The sequence below is a fragment of the Euprymna scolopes genome, chromosome 7, assembly GCF_053919585.1.
Source record: "Euprymna scolopes isolate OS-2025 chromosome 7, ASM5391958v1, whole genome shotgun sequence".
Taxonomy (NCBI): domain Eukaryota; kingdom Metazoa; phylum Mollusca; class Cephalopoda; order Sepiida; family Sepiolidae; genus Euprymna; species Euprymna scolopes.
In genome coordinates this window covers 160,500,389-160,517,656 of record NC_136488.1, presented here as the reverse complement: position 1 = coordinate 160,517,656, position 17,268 = coordinate 160,500,389, and the positions used below count along the sequence as shown (strand labels likewise).

At 32.4% G+C, this 17,268-nt stretch overlaps 1 protein-coding gene and 1 pseudogene across 1 annotated transcript in view; both read right to left on the bottom strand.

Annotated features, from left to right (window-relative positions):
• Positions 1–17,268, bottom strand: part of LOC145280215 (tight junction protein ZO-1-like) — a 737,272-nt gene that overhangs the window by 110,222 nt on the left and 609,782 nt on the right. Inside the window, exon 16 of the mRNA XM_080131991.1 lies at positions 16,854–16,905. Within this exon, the coding sequence (XP_079988117.1) occupies positions 16,854–16,905 (52 nt within the window). The remainder of the gene's footprint in view (positions 1–16,853; positions 16,906–17,268) is intronic.
• On the bottom strand, positions 781–914 carry LOC145280579 (U2 spliceosomal RNA; annotated as a pseudogene).

Genomic DNA, 17,268 nt, shown 5'->3' with positions numbered 1-17,268 from the left:
ACGTGACGTGACGTCAGCTCAAACTTTTGACAGACACAACCAAAGTTGACAAATTATGTATCATATTGAACCTTGATCACCCGCATGACAAATATCGAAATTCCACACCAAACGGACCATTAAAAGGGGGTGAACTGATCATTTCTCTCCTAGGGGGGGCCCCCCAAAAAACCTGTCATTTTAATGTTAATATTACATAATCCAAAAACGCTTAGTCATGTCACGTGACGTGACGTCAACATCCAGTAATGGCGAACAAATGTAAACAAACACTTTGTTTTACCGATACTTTTGTAATTTCTCTTCTGCTTTGTTCTAGAGATTATTAAACTCCATGACAATGTCTCCAACGTATTTAACTGGTTAAAAATAGTATTTATACAAGAGTTTTAACGAAAAATATCAGGAAAAAATGTACAGGAATAAAAAAAAATTCAGCTTTCAAAATATTCGTCGATAAAAAAACCGATCTTTATATTTACGCTAGCCATTTTGTATATTACCACGTGACCTGCTATCTCTTAAACTGGAGGGGGGGGATCCACTTGAATCCAACAAAACCAGTAATTTTTTTTTCTATTATATATACATCATTTTCTATAAAATTAAGTGTAGACTTTATAATTAAAACAAAAAATGTTATTCATACTAAAAAAAAAAAACGCTTAGTCATGTCACGTGACGTGACGTCAACATCCACTAATGGCGAACAATTGTACCTATTTACTATGCCTCCCCACGGGACAGAGTTAGACACCAGGGTCGTTTTTTAACGTGGAGAAAAGGTACAAAAATAAAAATTGTCTCAGTCGTGGAGGATTTCTCCTCCACCGAAAGAGAACAAGAAATAGAAGTGCAGCATCTGAAGAACAGATACTACACTTTGATCTTGACCAAAAGGCCAAGAATGCGAACAATTGTAAATAACAACTTTTTTCACAAAACCAACACCGTCTTTCTTTTTTTTCTCTCTCTTTCTCTCTCTCACCCACTTACTCTTCCCTCTCTCTCACCCTCTTTCTCTTGACGTCACACCACTGTTAAACTGTGGGGGGGGGAACACATTCCCAGGCATTATCTCCTATAGATGCACATTTTATTAGAAATTCAGCTTTCAAAATATTAGACGATAATAAAAATATAAAACCAACACCCTCTTTCTCTTTTCTCTCTCTCTCACCAACTTACTCTTCTCTCTCTCTCACCCTCTTTCTCTTGACCTCCTACTACTGTTAAACTGTGTGTGTGGGGGGGGGGGAAGAGGCAGCTTGAAAACCAACAAAAACAGTGCACAGTTTCCCAAGCATTTGGGGTGGGAAGGGGGGGAAGAAGCCGAGCGCACAGTTTCGTGTGAGAGAGAGAGAACAATTCTCAACCTATATACTCAACAAATTTTTTATCTACAGATTTGAAAGTTTGTATATAGGGTATTCAGACATATGGAAATATATCTAGCATAATCTATCTATTATATCTATAAAAGTGAAAATGTGTGTGTGTGTGAGGTAGCCAGAGAGAGAGAGAGAGAGAGAGAGAGACAACAATTCTCAACCTATATATTCAATACATTTTTTATCTACAGATTTGAAAATTTGTATATAGGGTATTCAGACATATGGAAATATATCTAGCATAATCTATCTATTATATCTATAAAAGTGAAAATGTGTGTGTGTGTGTGTGTGTGCGTAAGAGAGAGAGAGAACAATTCTCAACCTATATACTCAACGTATTTTTATCTACGGATTTTAAACTTTGTATATAGGGTATTCAGACATATAGAAATATATCTAGCATAATCTATACATTATATCTATAAAAGTGAGAATGTGAGTGTGTGAGAGAGAGAGAACAATTCTCAACCTATATATTCAACAAATTTTTTACCTACAGATTTGAAAATTTGTATATTGGGTATTCAGACATATGGAAATATATCTAGCATAATCGATCTATTATATCTATAAAAGTCAGAATGTTTGCGTGTGGTTGTGTGTGTAAGGTTGCGAGAGAGAGAGAGAACAATTCTCAACCTATCTATTCAATAAATTTGTTATTTACAGATTTGACCATTTGTATATAGGGTATTCAGACATATGGAAATATATCCAGCATAATCTATCTATTATATCCATAAAAGTGAGAATGTGTGCGTGAGAGAGAGAGAGAGAGAGAGAGAGTAAGTACAATTCTCACCCTATATATTCAACAAATTTTTTATCTACCGATTATAAAATTTGTATATAGGGTATTCAGACATATGGAAATATATCTAGCATAATCTATCTATTATATCTAGAAAAGTGAGAATGTGTGTGAAAGAGAGAGAGAGAAGAGAGAGAGAGAGAACAATTCTCAACCTATATATTCAACTAATTTTTATGTACAGATCTGAAAATTTGTATACAGGGTATTCAGACATATGGAAATATATCTAGCATAATCTATTATATCTATAAAAGGTAGAATGTGTGTGTGTGTTTGTGAGTGAGTGAGTGAGTGAGTGAGTGAGAGAGAGAGAACAATTCTCAACCTATATACTCAACAAATTTTGTATCTACAGATTTGATAATTTGTATATAGGGTATTCAGACATATGGAAATATATCTAGCATAATCTATCTATTATATCTATAAAAGTGAAAATGTGTGTGTGTGTGAGGTAGCCAGAGAGAGAGAGAGAGAGAGAGAGAGAGAGAGAGAGAGAGAGAGACAACAATTCTCAACCTATATATTCAATACATTTTTTATCTACAGATTTGAAAATTTGTATATAGGGTATTCAGACATATGGAAATATATCTAGCATAATCTATCTATTATATCTATAAAAGTGAAAATGTGTGTGTGTGTGTGTGTGTGCGTAAGAGAGAGAGAGAACAATTCTCAACCTATATACTCAACGTATTTTTATCTACGGATTTTAAACTTTGTATATAGGGTATTCAGACATATAGAAATATATCTAGCATAATCTATACATTATATCTATAAAAGTGAGAATGTGAGTGTGTGTGAGAGAGAGAACAATTCTCAACCTATATATTCAACAAATTTTTTACCTACAGATTTGAAAATTTGTATATTGGGTATTCAGACATATGGAAATATATCTAGCATAATCGATCTATTATATCTATAAAAGTCAGAATGTTTGCGTGTGGTTGTGTGTGTAAGGTTGCGAGAGAGAGAGAGAGAACAATTCTCAACCTATCTATTCAATAAATTTGTTATCTACAGATTTGACCATTTGTATATAGGGTATTCAGACATATGGAAATATATCCAGCATAATCTATCTATTATATCCATAAAAGTGAGAATGTGTGCGTGAGAGAGAGAGAGAGAGAGAGAGAGAGAGAGAGAGAGTAAGTACAATTCTCACCCTATATATTCAACAAATTTTTTATCTACCGATTATAAAATTTGTATATAGGGTATTCAGACATATGGAAATATATCTAGCATAATCTATCTATTATATCTAGAAAAGTGAGAATGTGTGTGAAAGAGAGAGAGAGAAGAGAGAGAGAGAACAATTCTCAACCTATATATTCAACTAATTTTTATGTACAGATCTGAAAATTTGTATACAGGGTATTCAGACATATGGAAATATATCTAGCATAATCTATTATATCTATAAAAGGTAGAATGTGTGTGTGTGTTTGTGAGTGAGTGAGTGAGTGAGTGAGTGAGTGAGAGAGAGAGAGAGAGAGAACAATTCTCAACCTATATACTCAACAAATTTTGTATCTACAGATTTGATAATTTGTATATAGGGTATTCAGACATAAGGAAATATATCTAGCATAATCTATCTATTATATCTATAAAAGTGAGAATGTGTGTGAAAGAGAGAGAGAGAGAGAGAACAATTCTCAACCTATATATTCAACAAATTCTATCTTTACAGATTTGAAAATTTGTATATAGGGTATTCAGACATTTGGAAATATATCTAGCATAATCTATTATATCTATAAAAGTGAGAATGTGTGTGTGAGAGAGAGAGAAAGAACAATTCTCAACCTATATACTCAACAAATTTTTTATCTACAGATTTAAAAATTTGTATATAGGGTATTCAGACATATAGAAATATATCTAGCATAACCTATCTATTATATCTATAAAATGACCATGTGTGTGTGTGTGTGAGAGAGAGAGAGAGTCAGAGAGAGAGAGAGAACAATTTTCAGCTTGTGTGTGTGTGAGAAAGAGAGAGAGAGAAAGAGAGGAAGGAAAATTCTCACCCTATATATTCAACAAATTTTTTATCTACATATTAGAAAATTTGGATATAGGGTATTCAGACGTATGGAAATATATCTAGCATAATCTATCTATTATATCTATAAAAGTGAGAATGTGTGTGTGAGAGAGAGAGAAAGAGAGAGAGAGAGAACAATTCTCAACCTATATATTCAACTAATTTTTTATCTACAGATTTGAAAATGTGTATATTGGGTATTCAGACATATGTAAATATATCTGGCATAATCTATGTATTATATCTATAAAAGTGTGAATGTGAGTGATGGAAAGAGCAAAAAATTCTCAACCTATATAACCTATAAAAGTGAGAATATGTGTGAGAGAGAGAGAGAGAGAGAACAATTCTCAACCTATATATTCCACACATTTTTGGGCACAGATTTGGAAATTTGTATATAGGGTAGGCAGACATATAGAAATATATCTAGCATAATCTATCTATTATATCTATAAAAGTGAGAACTTGTGTGTGTGTGAGAGAGAGAGAGAACAATTCTTAACCTACATACTCAACAAATTTTTTACCTACAGTTTAGAAAATTTGTATATAGGGTATTCAGACATATGGAAATATATCTAGCATAATCTATCTATTATAACTACAAAAGTTAGAATGTGTGTGTGAGAGAGAGAGAGAGAGAACAATTCTAAACCTATATATTCAACAAATTTTTTATCTACAGATTTGAAACTTTGTATATAGGGTATTCAGACATATGGAAATATATCTAGCATAATCTATCTATTTTATCTATAAAAGTGAGAATGCGTGTGTGTGAGATAGCGAGAGAGAGAGAGAGAAAAAGAGAGAGATAAAAATTCTCAACCTATACATTCAACAAATTTTTTATCCACAGATTTGAACATTTGTATATAGGGTGTTCAGACATATAGAAATATATCTAGCATAATCTATCTATTATATGTATAAAAGTGAGAATGTGTGTGTGTGTGAGAGAGAGGACAATTGTCAACCTATGTATACAACAAATTTTTTATCTACAGATTTCAAAATTTGTATATTGGGCATTCAGACATATTTCAATATATCTGGCATAATCTGTCTATTATATCTATAAAAGTGAGAATGTGTGTGATAGAGAGAGAGAGAACAATTCTCAACCTATATACTCAACAAATTTTTTATCTACAGATTTGAAAATTTGTATATAGGGTATTCAGACATATGGAAATATATCTAGCATAATCTATTATATCTATAAAAGTGAGAATGTGTGTGTGTGTGTGAGAGAGAGAGAGAGAGAGAGAGAGAGAGAGAGAGAACAATTCTCAACCCATATACTCAACAAATTCTTTATCTACAGATTTTAAAATTTGTATATAGAGTATTCATACAAATAGAAATATATCTAGGATAATCTTTCTATTATATCTATAAAAGTGAGAATGTGTGTGTGTGTGAGCGAGAGAGAGAGAGAGAGAGAGAGAGAGAGAACAGTTCTCAACCTATACATTCAACAAATTTTTATATATAGGGTATTCAGAAATATCGAAATATATCTAGCATAATCTATTATATCATTAAAAGTTAGAATGTGTGTGTGTGAGAGATAGAGAGAACAATTCTCAACCTATGCACTCTACAAATTTTTTATCTACAAATTAGAAAATTTGTATATAGGGTATTCACACATATGGAAATATATCTAGCATAATCTATCTATTATATCTATAAAAGTTAGAATGTGTGTGTGAGGTAGCCAGAGAGAGAGAGAGAGAGTAAGAACAATTTTCAACCTATATATTCAACAAATATTGGATCTACAGATTAGAAAATTTGTATATAGGGTATTCAGACATATGGAAATATATCTAGCATAATCTATCTATTATATCTCTAAAATTGAGAATGTGTGTGTGAGAGAGAGAGAGAGAACAATTTTCAACCTATATACTCAACAAATTTTTTTATCTACAGATTTGAAAATTTGTATATAGGGTATTCAGACATATGGAAATATATCTAGAGTAATCTATCTATTATATCTATAAAAGTGAGAATGCGTGTGTGTGTGAGAGAGAGCGACACAGAACAATTCTCAACCTATATATTCAACAAATTTTTTATGTACAGATCTGAAATATCACATTTGTATAGAAGTAGAAATCTTGATACCTACTCTGATACCTAATAAAAGAAAGGACACTCTTTAGGGCGGATTTTGATTATAACAAGTCACTAATTAGAAATTATAATAAACATTCTAATAATTTAAGAATTTTACCAAAATAAAATTGCATGGTAATCACCCAATTTCTGCCACAAAATTTTGATTGGCAGAACTCATAAACATAAAATATATATTTTCTAATTTCATCTTTTTTTTTTCTTTTTACATAATCTGGTTTGATGTTTTCCCAAATATTCAAATCACTATATTTTGCTGCTTAATATCAAATACAGCAACTGAGTTATTTTTATGCATCAAACAATTACATTTTCTCATTCATCCAAACTAATCACTGAACATCAATTTCATATTTTCTTCACTAAAATATTACTGTGCTTGATGTCATCAAGTGGAGCGGATCATTTTTTTTTCATTTGTTCACACATTTTTCCAATTTATATATATTTTAAAGATTCTTAGCCTATGTCATTGCATACCAATCTGTTTATTAAAAGTTAAGGTTCACTGTAAACACATATGTTACACCAAAATAAAAACGCTTCAGATAATGTCTTGATATTCAATTAAGTTTCTCACATGACATCTTATGAAGTTAGTAGAAATGTTACAGACTTTTGAATCTCAAACACTTTCAATACTGTGCACTGATATTTTCTTTTTTGCAATATAAGCACATTCATGATTTTTTTTACAAACGTTAAAAACTTTCACATTGTGTAGCAATATACTGAAACAATTATAAAAATATTTGTTTTTATTTTGAATGATGCAGGGCATCTGAAGAGAGATTTTTCTAACAAAATGAAAGTATAATTTTTAGCAATAGGTATCTAGGAAAAGGCCACTACATATGTTATAAGTTCCAAATTTCCACAACCTGGCAAATACTGGTACATGCTAGCAAATTTAGATTTGCAATTACAAAATATGATTCTAATTTTTTCCTTTGCTCTTTATTCTAACACTACACTAAGTTTACTGTGTTATTTCGCTACAGTTGATATTGTGTAGAACAATAAGAAAATCATAGTGAACAATGCATTCAACAAAATTTCACACACATTTCTAGATACCTATATCTAATAAGTTCAAAAGAAAGGACACACTTAGGGAGGTATTTTGGTGGTCAAGTCACTAAAAAGAGATTAGCTGGTTTCCCGGCATAGCCCAGGATATAATAAAGATTGACTGAAATACATGTTCTAGCTGGTTTCTAGGCGTTGCCAGGGATGTAATATAGACACATTATGTTGTATATTACCTGTTCTCTTCTCCCTAAGGTAAAACAATTTCATATACATGCTGTAAATTACCTATGCTAGGGATAAAACATGAACAATATCAGTCCTAGGGTAGATAAAACAAATAATACATAGAGATGAAAGATTCCTCTCCCCTAAGAATCAAACATATGTTCAATATCTGCTTTTGTTTTTTCATTGTTTATACGGTCCCGAGCAACGCCGGGTAGCCCTGCTAGTAATATATAAAAGTGAAACGTCTGTGTGTATGTATGTATGTTTGTTTGTAACGCTAAAACTTTTGAAAGACGGAACCAGACTTGACAAATTTGGTATCATATCGAAGCCCCATATCCCGGATGACAAATATCGAAATTTCACGTCAAACGGACCAGTAGAAAGGGGTGAACTTATCGTTTTTCTCCCAGGGGGGCCCCCCAAAAAACCTGTCATTTTAATGTTGTTATTACGTAATTCTTGAATGATCCAAAAACGCTTAGTCATGTCACGTGATGTGACGTCAACATCCAGTAATGGCGAACAAATGTAAATAACAACTTTCTTTTACCGATACTTTTGTAATTTCTCTTCTCCTTCGTTCTATATATTATTAAACTTCATGACAATGTCTCCAACGTGATTAACTGGTTAAAAAAAGTATTTATACAAGAGTTTTAACGAAAAATGTCAGGAAAAAATGTACAGGAATAAAAAAATTCAGCTTTCAATATATTCGTCGATAATAAAACCGATCTTTATATTTACACTAGCCATTTTGTATATTACCACGTGACCTCCTACCTCTTAAACTGGAGGGGGGATCCACTTGAATCCAACAAAACCAGTAAATTTTTTTTTCTATTATATATACATTATTTCCTATAAAATTAAGTGTAGACTTTATAATTAAAACACAAAATGTTATTCATACGTAAAAAAAAAAACGCTTAGTCATGTCACGTGACGTGACGTCAACATCCACTAATGGCGAACAATTGTAAATAACAACTTTTTTCACAAAACCAACACCGTCTTTCTCTTTTTTCTCTCTCTCCCTCTCTCTCACCCACTTACTCTTCCCTCTCTCTCACCCTCTTTCTCTTGACGTCACACCACTGTTAAACTGTCGGGGGGGGAAGAGGCAGCTTCAAAACCAACAAAAACAGTGCACCCATTCCCAGGCATTATCTCCTATAGATGCACATTTTATTAGAACCGCTTGTGTCCTCTTTCCTAACTCTCTCTCTATCACCATATTTCTCTCTCTCTCTCACTCTCTTCTCTCTCTCTTTCACCCTGTTTCTCTTCTCTCTATATTAGCACTTATCAAGGCCAATAGGCAACTCGAGCATCAACTCGACGATGAGAGTTCAAACGTGCACAGTATTCAAATTTGGGAAAGAGGATGGAACAACTTTCTCTTCTGCCTCTCTCTCACACTCTTTATCTTCTCTCTCTCTCTCACCCTGTTTCTCTTCTCTCTATATTAGCACTTATCAAGGCCAATAGGCAACTCGAGCATCAACGCGACCATGAGAGTTCAAATGTGCACAGTATTCAAATTTGGGAAAGAGGATGGAACAACTTTCTCTTCTGCCTCTCTCTCACACTCTTTATCTTCTCTCTCTCTCTACCCCTGTTTCTCTTCTCTCTATATTAGCACTTATCAAGGCCAATAGGCAACTCGGGGATAAACTCGACGATGAGAGTTCAAACGTGCACAGTATTCAAATTTGGGAAAGAGGATGGAACAACTTTCTCTTCTGCCTCTCTCTCACACTCTTTATCTTCTCTCTCTCTCTCACCCTGTTTCTCTTCTCTCTATATTAGCACTTATCAAGGCCAATAGGCAACTCGAGCATCAACTCGACGATGAGAGTTCAAACGTGCACAGTATTCAAATTTGGGAAAGAGGATGGAACAACTTTCTCTTCTGCCTCTCTCTCACACTCTTTATCTTCTCTCTCTCGCTCACCCTGTTTCTCTTCTCTCTATATTAGCACTTATCAAGGCCAATAGGCAACTCGAGCATCAACTCGACGATGAGAGTTCAAACGTGCACAGTATTCAAATTTGGGAAAGAGGATGGAACAACTTTCTCTTCTGCCTCTCTCTCACACTCTTTATCTTCTCTCTCTCTCTCACGCTGTTTCTCTTCTCTCTATATTAGCGCTTATCAAGGCCAATAGGCAACTCGAGCATCAACTCGACGATGAGAGTTCAAACGTGCACAGTATTCAAATTTGGGAAAGAGGATGGAACAACTTTCTCTTCTGCCTCTCTCTCACACTCTTTATCTTCTCTCTCTCTCACCCTGTTTCTCTTCTCTCTATATTAGCACTTATCAAGGCCAATAGGCAACTCGAGCATCAACTCGACGATGAGAGTTCAAACGTGCACAGTATTCAAATTTAGGAAAGAGGATGGAACAACTTTCTCTTCTGCCTCTCTCTCACACTCTTTATCTTCTCTCTCTCTCTCTCTCACCCTGTTTCTCTTCTCTCTATATTAGCACTTATCAAGGCCAATAGGCAACTCGAGCATCAACTCGACGATGAGAGTTCAAACGTGCACAGTATTCAAATTTGGGAAAGAGGATGGAACAACTTTCTCTTCTGCCTCTCTCTCACACTCTTTATCTTCTCTCTCTCTCTCACTCTGTTTCTCTTCTCTCTATATTAGCACTTATCAAGGCCAATAGGCAACTCGAGCATCAACTCGACGATGAGAGTTCAAACGTGCACAGTATTCAAATTTGGGAAAGAGGATGGAACAACTTTCTCTTCTGCCTCTCTCTCACACTCTTTATCTTCTCTCTCTCTCTCACCCTGTTTCTCTTCTCTCTATATTAGCACTTATCAAGGCCAATAGGCAACTCGAGCATCAACTCGACGATGAGAGTTCAAACGTGCACAGTATTCAAATTTGGGAAAGAGGATGGAACAACTTTCTCTTCTGCCTCTCTCTCACACCCTTTATCTTCTCTCTCTCTCTCACCCTGTTTCTCTTCTCTCTATATTAGCACTTATCAAGGCCAATAGGCAACTCGAGCATCAACTCGACGATGAGAGTTCAAACGTGCACAGTATTCAAATTTGGGAAAGAGGATGGAACAACTTTCTCTTCTGCCTCTCTCTCACACTCTTTATCTTCTCTCTCTCTCTCACCCTGAAAGATTCCTCTCCCCTAAGAATAAAACATATGTTCAATACTTGCTTTTGTTGTTTTCATTGTTTATACGGTCCCGGGCAACGCCGGGTAGCCCTGCTAGTCTATATATATAAAAGGCAAATGCGTGCGCACATTTTTTGTATGTCTCAAAAAGGCTTTTTTCGCCGACGCTCCCGGGGTGGTTACTATCTCTTAGAACTGTTTATATAGCCCCTAGATAATAATATCTAGGATTTGGGAACACGGGTCGCCTCTAGATTTATTTACGTCGATTTTTATGAGATTCGTGCTATTTCGCTCTGTCCCCTGTTTGTTCTGCTTTTTAGAATAAATACAGTGAAACTAAATTCAAACGGGTCGTGTTCTCGGCTTTTGCCGAAACGTCCAGAAAGCAATCAGCTTTGATCAATGTGGGGCCAAACTCCTTATATCAGACAATTGCTATTCAATCTGGACAATGGGGTGCTGGTTTCCCCCTCCCCAACATCTTAGGAATGGGGAGCCGGTTTCCAACCAACCAAAGTTGAGTAAACAAACCCAAAAGCTGTCCCGCAGCAAAAGTTATTAATTAATTAATGAGGTCAAATAGAAGCAGCAGAGTTAATTTTTATTGCGGCCACGTGTCAATTCTGTTTTTAATACTTAAATAAATAAATAAATTCAAATGTGTTTCCGTTAGTATTTCGCGGTGGCCCAATGGTTAACGTCGCACGTTTTTTTTCACACTTTAATTTCTAACTTTGCCTCAAGTGTTCGGGTTCGATCCTCATACTTACCTACCAAAACTTTTTTTTAATTTTAACCCCCCCCCCCCTCCAGAGTTTTGATTTACCCAAAACCACGCAAACCTCCGAACATCCGCGCAACGCCGGGTACCCCCCCGTTAATACTATATAAGTACCAAATTTTCTAATGTCATTTTTCTAAAAAAAAATTTTTTTAAATAGTACAAAGAGTAGCAAGCAGAGTTGTGTCCCTTGGATTATGGTAACTATATTAATAAAATTGTGAGTGCTTATTCAGATTGGCACTCATAGTGATAAACACGATAAATAAAAATGAAGGAAAATTTTTACATTGTACCTACTTGTCACGAAATGAGAATTTCATATTCCAAAAATCATAAAAATTGATCAAGTAGTTTTTTTTTTATTTCCAAAAAACAAAGTTGTTGTTTTTTTTACCAATAAATGACAGACAAGGCCATGTTTTTCTCGAGAACATAAGGGGGAGGTAATCAGTGATTATTTTCAGTTTCCACATGCATCAGAATTGTCTGCTTTTGTTCAGCAATTTGATGGCACTTTTTTTCACCCATATCAAAACAAGAATAAAATTTGATTTTCTTGAATAAAAAAAAATACTTGATCAAATTTTGTGATTTTTGGAAATTTTTCATCTTTATCCCGTGACTAGTACGTAAATCATAGACTTTTCTTTACTTTTAATTGCCACCATAAGTGGCAGTCTGAATAAGCACCGAATTATGAGACAACTTCACGTGTGTCCACACGTTTTACTCATATTTACATAATTTATAAATTGAATTGATTGAGATTGTCACACTGACTTCCTCAGCTTGGTTGATATCGTCACAACGTTTCGGCCGTTTTGCCCTCCGGCCTTCATCAGGTGTTTTGTAACGAACTTAGTGACATATGGCCGAGTGGTCCTAGACGTTGTATCAAAGTTTACAGTTACCAAAGGTGCTGAGTTCAATCCCTAATGAAGGCAGTGAAAAGTAACATTCAAAACAGAAAATCAGCAACTATGTCCCAGAGCCTAGCTGGAGTCCGAACATGGTACCCCTGTAATAATAATAAAGGGTTGGGTTCGAGACTCCTAACAAACGGTTCCCCAGTTCGTTACAAAACACCTGATAAAGGCCGGAGGGCAAAAACGGCCGAAATGTTGTGACGATATCAACCAAGATGAGGAAGTCAGTCCGACAATCTCAAACAATGAAAACACCTCATCTCAAAAATACAGACAATTATTATAAATTGAATTACTTTTAATATACTATTTATCGGAGATATATGAGAGAACTCAATGATTTGACCATGTTGAAAAAATAAATGAAAATTCTTAGGTTAATAGTTGGTTGGTTGTTTTGTTTTACGGCATATCAACCCTTTTCAGGTTATTTAATGCCGAATCTGGTGATTTTGAAGAACGATTTTTTAATATAGTATATTTGTTTTTTAAGTTGTATTCTATTTAACCCATAGTTGGGACCCTAACAGGTACTACCACTCCGGGTCAGAGTGGACCTGGGAGCAATGGCAATTAAAGGTTAATAGATAAAGAACAGTTGAGGTAGCAGGTTCAGTTCACATGGGAGAAAGTAAGAAAAATGGACTTAAGGGAAAGACCTAGCCAGAGATAGATTAGTTAGAAAGTTAATTTCTTACAGCTTTTACATTGCATGTCATCGTATAAAACAAACGTTAAATTGAAAATATGATAAATGGTGACATGGAAATAAAAATGTAAAAAAAAATTTTTTTTTTTTTTAATCCTATTTAAAAAATAATTTTTTTTTTTTAATCCTATTTAAAAAATAATATTTTTTTTTAATCCTATTTAAAAAATAATTTTTTTTTTAATCCTATTTAAAAAATAATTTTTTTTTTTAATCCTATTTAAAAAATAATTTTTTTTTTAATCCTATTTAAAAAATAATTTTTTTTTTAATCCTATTAAAAAAATAATTTTTTTTTAATCCTATTAAAAAAATAATTTTTTTTTTTTAATCCTATTTAAAAAATAATTTTGTTTTTTTAATCCTATTTAAAAATAATTTTTTTTTAATCCTATTTAAAAAATAATTTTTTTTTAATCCTATTTAAAAAATAATTTTTTTTTTTAATCCTATTTAAAAAATATTTTTTTTTTTAATCCTATTTAAAAAATAATTTTTTTTTTTAATCCTATTTAAAAAATAATTTTTTTTTTTTAATCCTATTTAAAAAATAATTTTTTTTTTTTAATCCTATTTAAAAAATAATTTTTTTTTTTTTTAATCCTATTTAAAAAATAATTTTTTTTTTTTTAATCCTATTTAAAAAATAATTTTTTTTTTTTTTTAATCCTATTTAAAAAATAATTTTTTTTTTCTATCGCTGTTCATAAAATTATCCAATCTGATATTGGATCTGTGTAAACACAATTTGTAAAATTTTAAAAGTAAAAATCAATTAAAAATTTTTTTAAAATAGTTAATAATAAAAAAATTACAATGAATAAGTTTAAATTTAAAAATCCGACTTGAAAAAAAAAAAAAGAAAATGAGAGTAAAATCTTATACATTTCTTATCTATATAATATTCTGCTTGTTCCTTACTTAGTCTGTTCATTACGCTTAAAAAAAGGCCAAATACAACTTTTGAAGGCCAAACTGCTTAAAAAAAAGGCCAAATTCTTTAAATGTGGCCTTTTTTGAAGACTAATCTGATAATCCTGGGCAAGAATATGAGTTTTCAAATATCATCATAATAATAATATATGATCATTGTTGTAATGGCGTGAGAAAAGAACTCTTAGTAATTTCGACAAAGCAAAAGTTCATTACAAAAGAAAGAATTCAGCAAAACATTATGCAAAAAAGGGAACATTCAAAAGAAATAGGGAAAAAATAAGAACATTGTCTTCTAAGAGGCACTTGACCAAAGGAATAAATTAAAGATTGTTTCTTAGAATGGGATTTTGATTGTAGCACAATATTACTTTCATGGTATTTATTTATCTCATTTGGCTCAAGTTTTAAAATACAATGGACACTATTTTCATAGAAATGTTTATAAACACATATTTGCTGTGTTATTGGTTTTTCTGTCCAAAAAACTAAGTTTTTGTGCTATCCGGAAAAACATCAGCTTTATCGAATCATATTTGTTGATCAAATATTTTGCTCATTACGTGGAATTTCCGTGGGTCGTGCTAGTCATTTATTAATTTAAGAGATTAAAAAAAAAAATTAAACTATTTAAAATTCAAATTCGAGTTAAATTTCATTATTCTGTATGATGCCTGGTAGATTTTATTGCACAATCATATTTTGGCTCTCATTTAGAATTCAAACTATTTTTAAAAACTAAATTCCAGAAAATTTTTATGATACACATACCCATCAAAGAAAGAAGTTCTATTCCAACGTTCTGATCCCCATCTGGCATCAATTAAAATGAATGGCTCTTGTTTTGGGGAGGCCTCAAGTTTTGACAGGCTTCAGGGCTTGACATTTACTCCTGATCTTAAATGGAATACGTACATCAAATCTGTTGCCAAGGCCGCTGGAAAAATGGTCGGATCCTTCTATCGATCCAGTAGATATCTCACTGCTGATGCAATTCTCTATCTATATAAGAGCCAGATACGTCCAAGGATGGAGTACTGTTGCCACATATGGGCAGGAGCTGCTAGAAAAGACTTGTCCTGCCTTGATAGGGTTCAAAATAGATTTCGTGGCCTGGTGGGAGATGTCCTTTTCTCTTCGCTGCAACCTCTGTCTCACAGAAGAGATGTTGCGAGTTTTGTCTCTGCTTTATCGTTATTTTCCTGGAAAGTGTTCAACTGAGCTTCAATCTATGGTCCCCCCTCGCCAAACTTTCACAAGAAACACTAGACTAGCTGAAAACATCAATAATTTTCCCCACTCTTTATCTGTGCCTAAACCTAAACATAGATTCCATGATCAAAGCTTCTTTCTTAGAACTGCACGCCTGTGGAATTGTCTTCCGTTTTCCTGCTTTCTATAATATGGTTGTCTTCAAGTCCAATGTGAACAAATTTCTGAGGAGCCGTTCCACTTAAGTTAACAAATTTACCGAACTTCCATTACTATCGATTACTATATTGTACTTTTGACTACTGTACACTCTTTAACTCTTATCCTTGAGTGGCCTATCGGCCTTGATAAGTGGTGACGTTTATGTAAAAAAAAAAAAAAAACTGATCAAGTAGATTTTTTTTTAATGTAGAAAATCTTTTTTATGATTTTTATTAGAAATTGTATGCATTACAAGGCTGATTTTGATCTTGATAGTTCGAATTGAGTTATCTCCCCCTTATAAAATATTGCAAGACCCACTTGATCATAAAATTTGATTCGTTAAAAAAAAAAAAAAAAAATACTTGATCAATTTATAAGATTTTTGAAATATTTGTTCCATGACATATTGTTAGAAATACGGATATTCCTTCAATATAATTTTGCTAAGTAAAATAAAATAAATTAAAAAAAATATAATAATAACTTTGCGCAAATGTTATTTTTTATAAATAATTAAGCAAACTTTTTTTTTAGGTAGGAAAAGATTTTCAAACAGTAAAGGTTAGCATTTTAATGACGTCGCTTCATATTACTAACACTTTGAAAAAGAAAATAAATTTGAGGACAAACATTCCTCGAAAGAACAAGAACACCAGCTAAGTGTAATTTTATTGTGCTTAGGTACATATATATATATATATATATATATATATAATTACTGGGATTAATGTACAATATTTGTCTGTTTGGTTGTACTTTCTCTTACGAATGTTGCTTTAAAAGTAAGTGCTGAGGTAATTGTTATTTGTTGGAATTAATTTTTAACAGCATATCAAAGTCTTTTAAAGATAGTTTTATATTTTCGTTTTGAAAATAGGTTTAATCCTAAGTAAGCACCCATATTTTTAAATTCATAAACTACATCATTGAATCTTTCCAATTATAAATTTTAATCCCCCATCAAAATAAAACAAAAACAATTACAGTTAAATAAATAAAAATTTTGATCTCACATTTCTGAAGATGAGGTGCATTATGGGAAGGATCATTAGTAAACCATATATTTTTAAGGATTAATTCAAGTAAAAAAATACTTGAATAGACTAATTTTTTGCTACATATGTGCATATGTAGAATAAGTTTCCCTGGGTCAAGTTAGGACGAAAAATCATGATTTTGTTAAAAGAATAAAATAAGTATTAAAAGTGTGTGTCGTGACAAAATCATGGTACTCACTTCACATAAAAGGAGTCTCCAGCTTCATGACTAGCCATTATCAAATCGTATTCTGTAAATAAAACAAAATTTAAGATTCACAAAATAATATAGAGAAGCAATATGAAGATCAACTGAATCAAGAGAAATTTAGGAACATTGTGAATGAGAACAGTGGTTCAAATAATCATCTGAGATGAAAACAGTGGTTCAAATAATCCAATAACATATTTCAGATATTTAAAAATATATATATATATTTGCAAAAAAAAAAAAAAAAAATGTTACTTAAGATGCGTTGAACCAGATTTGGAAGAAATTGGATTTATCTTGGTTTGTTTTATTTTTTTTTTTGTGCTTATTTACAATTACATTTAGTTAAAAAAAAAAAAAATAAAATACAGAAAAATCTGTATGATGTACGTATTCGTCATGG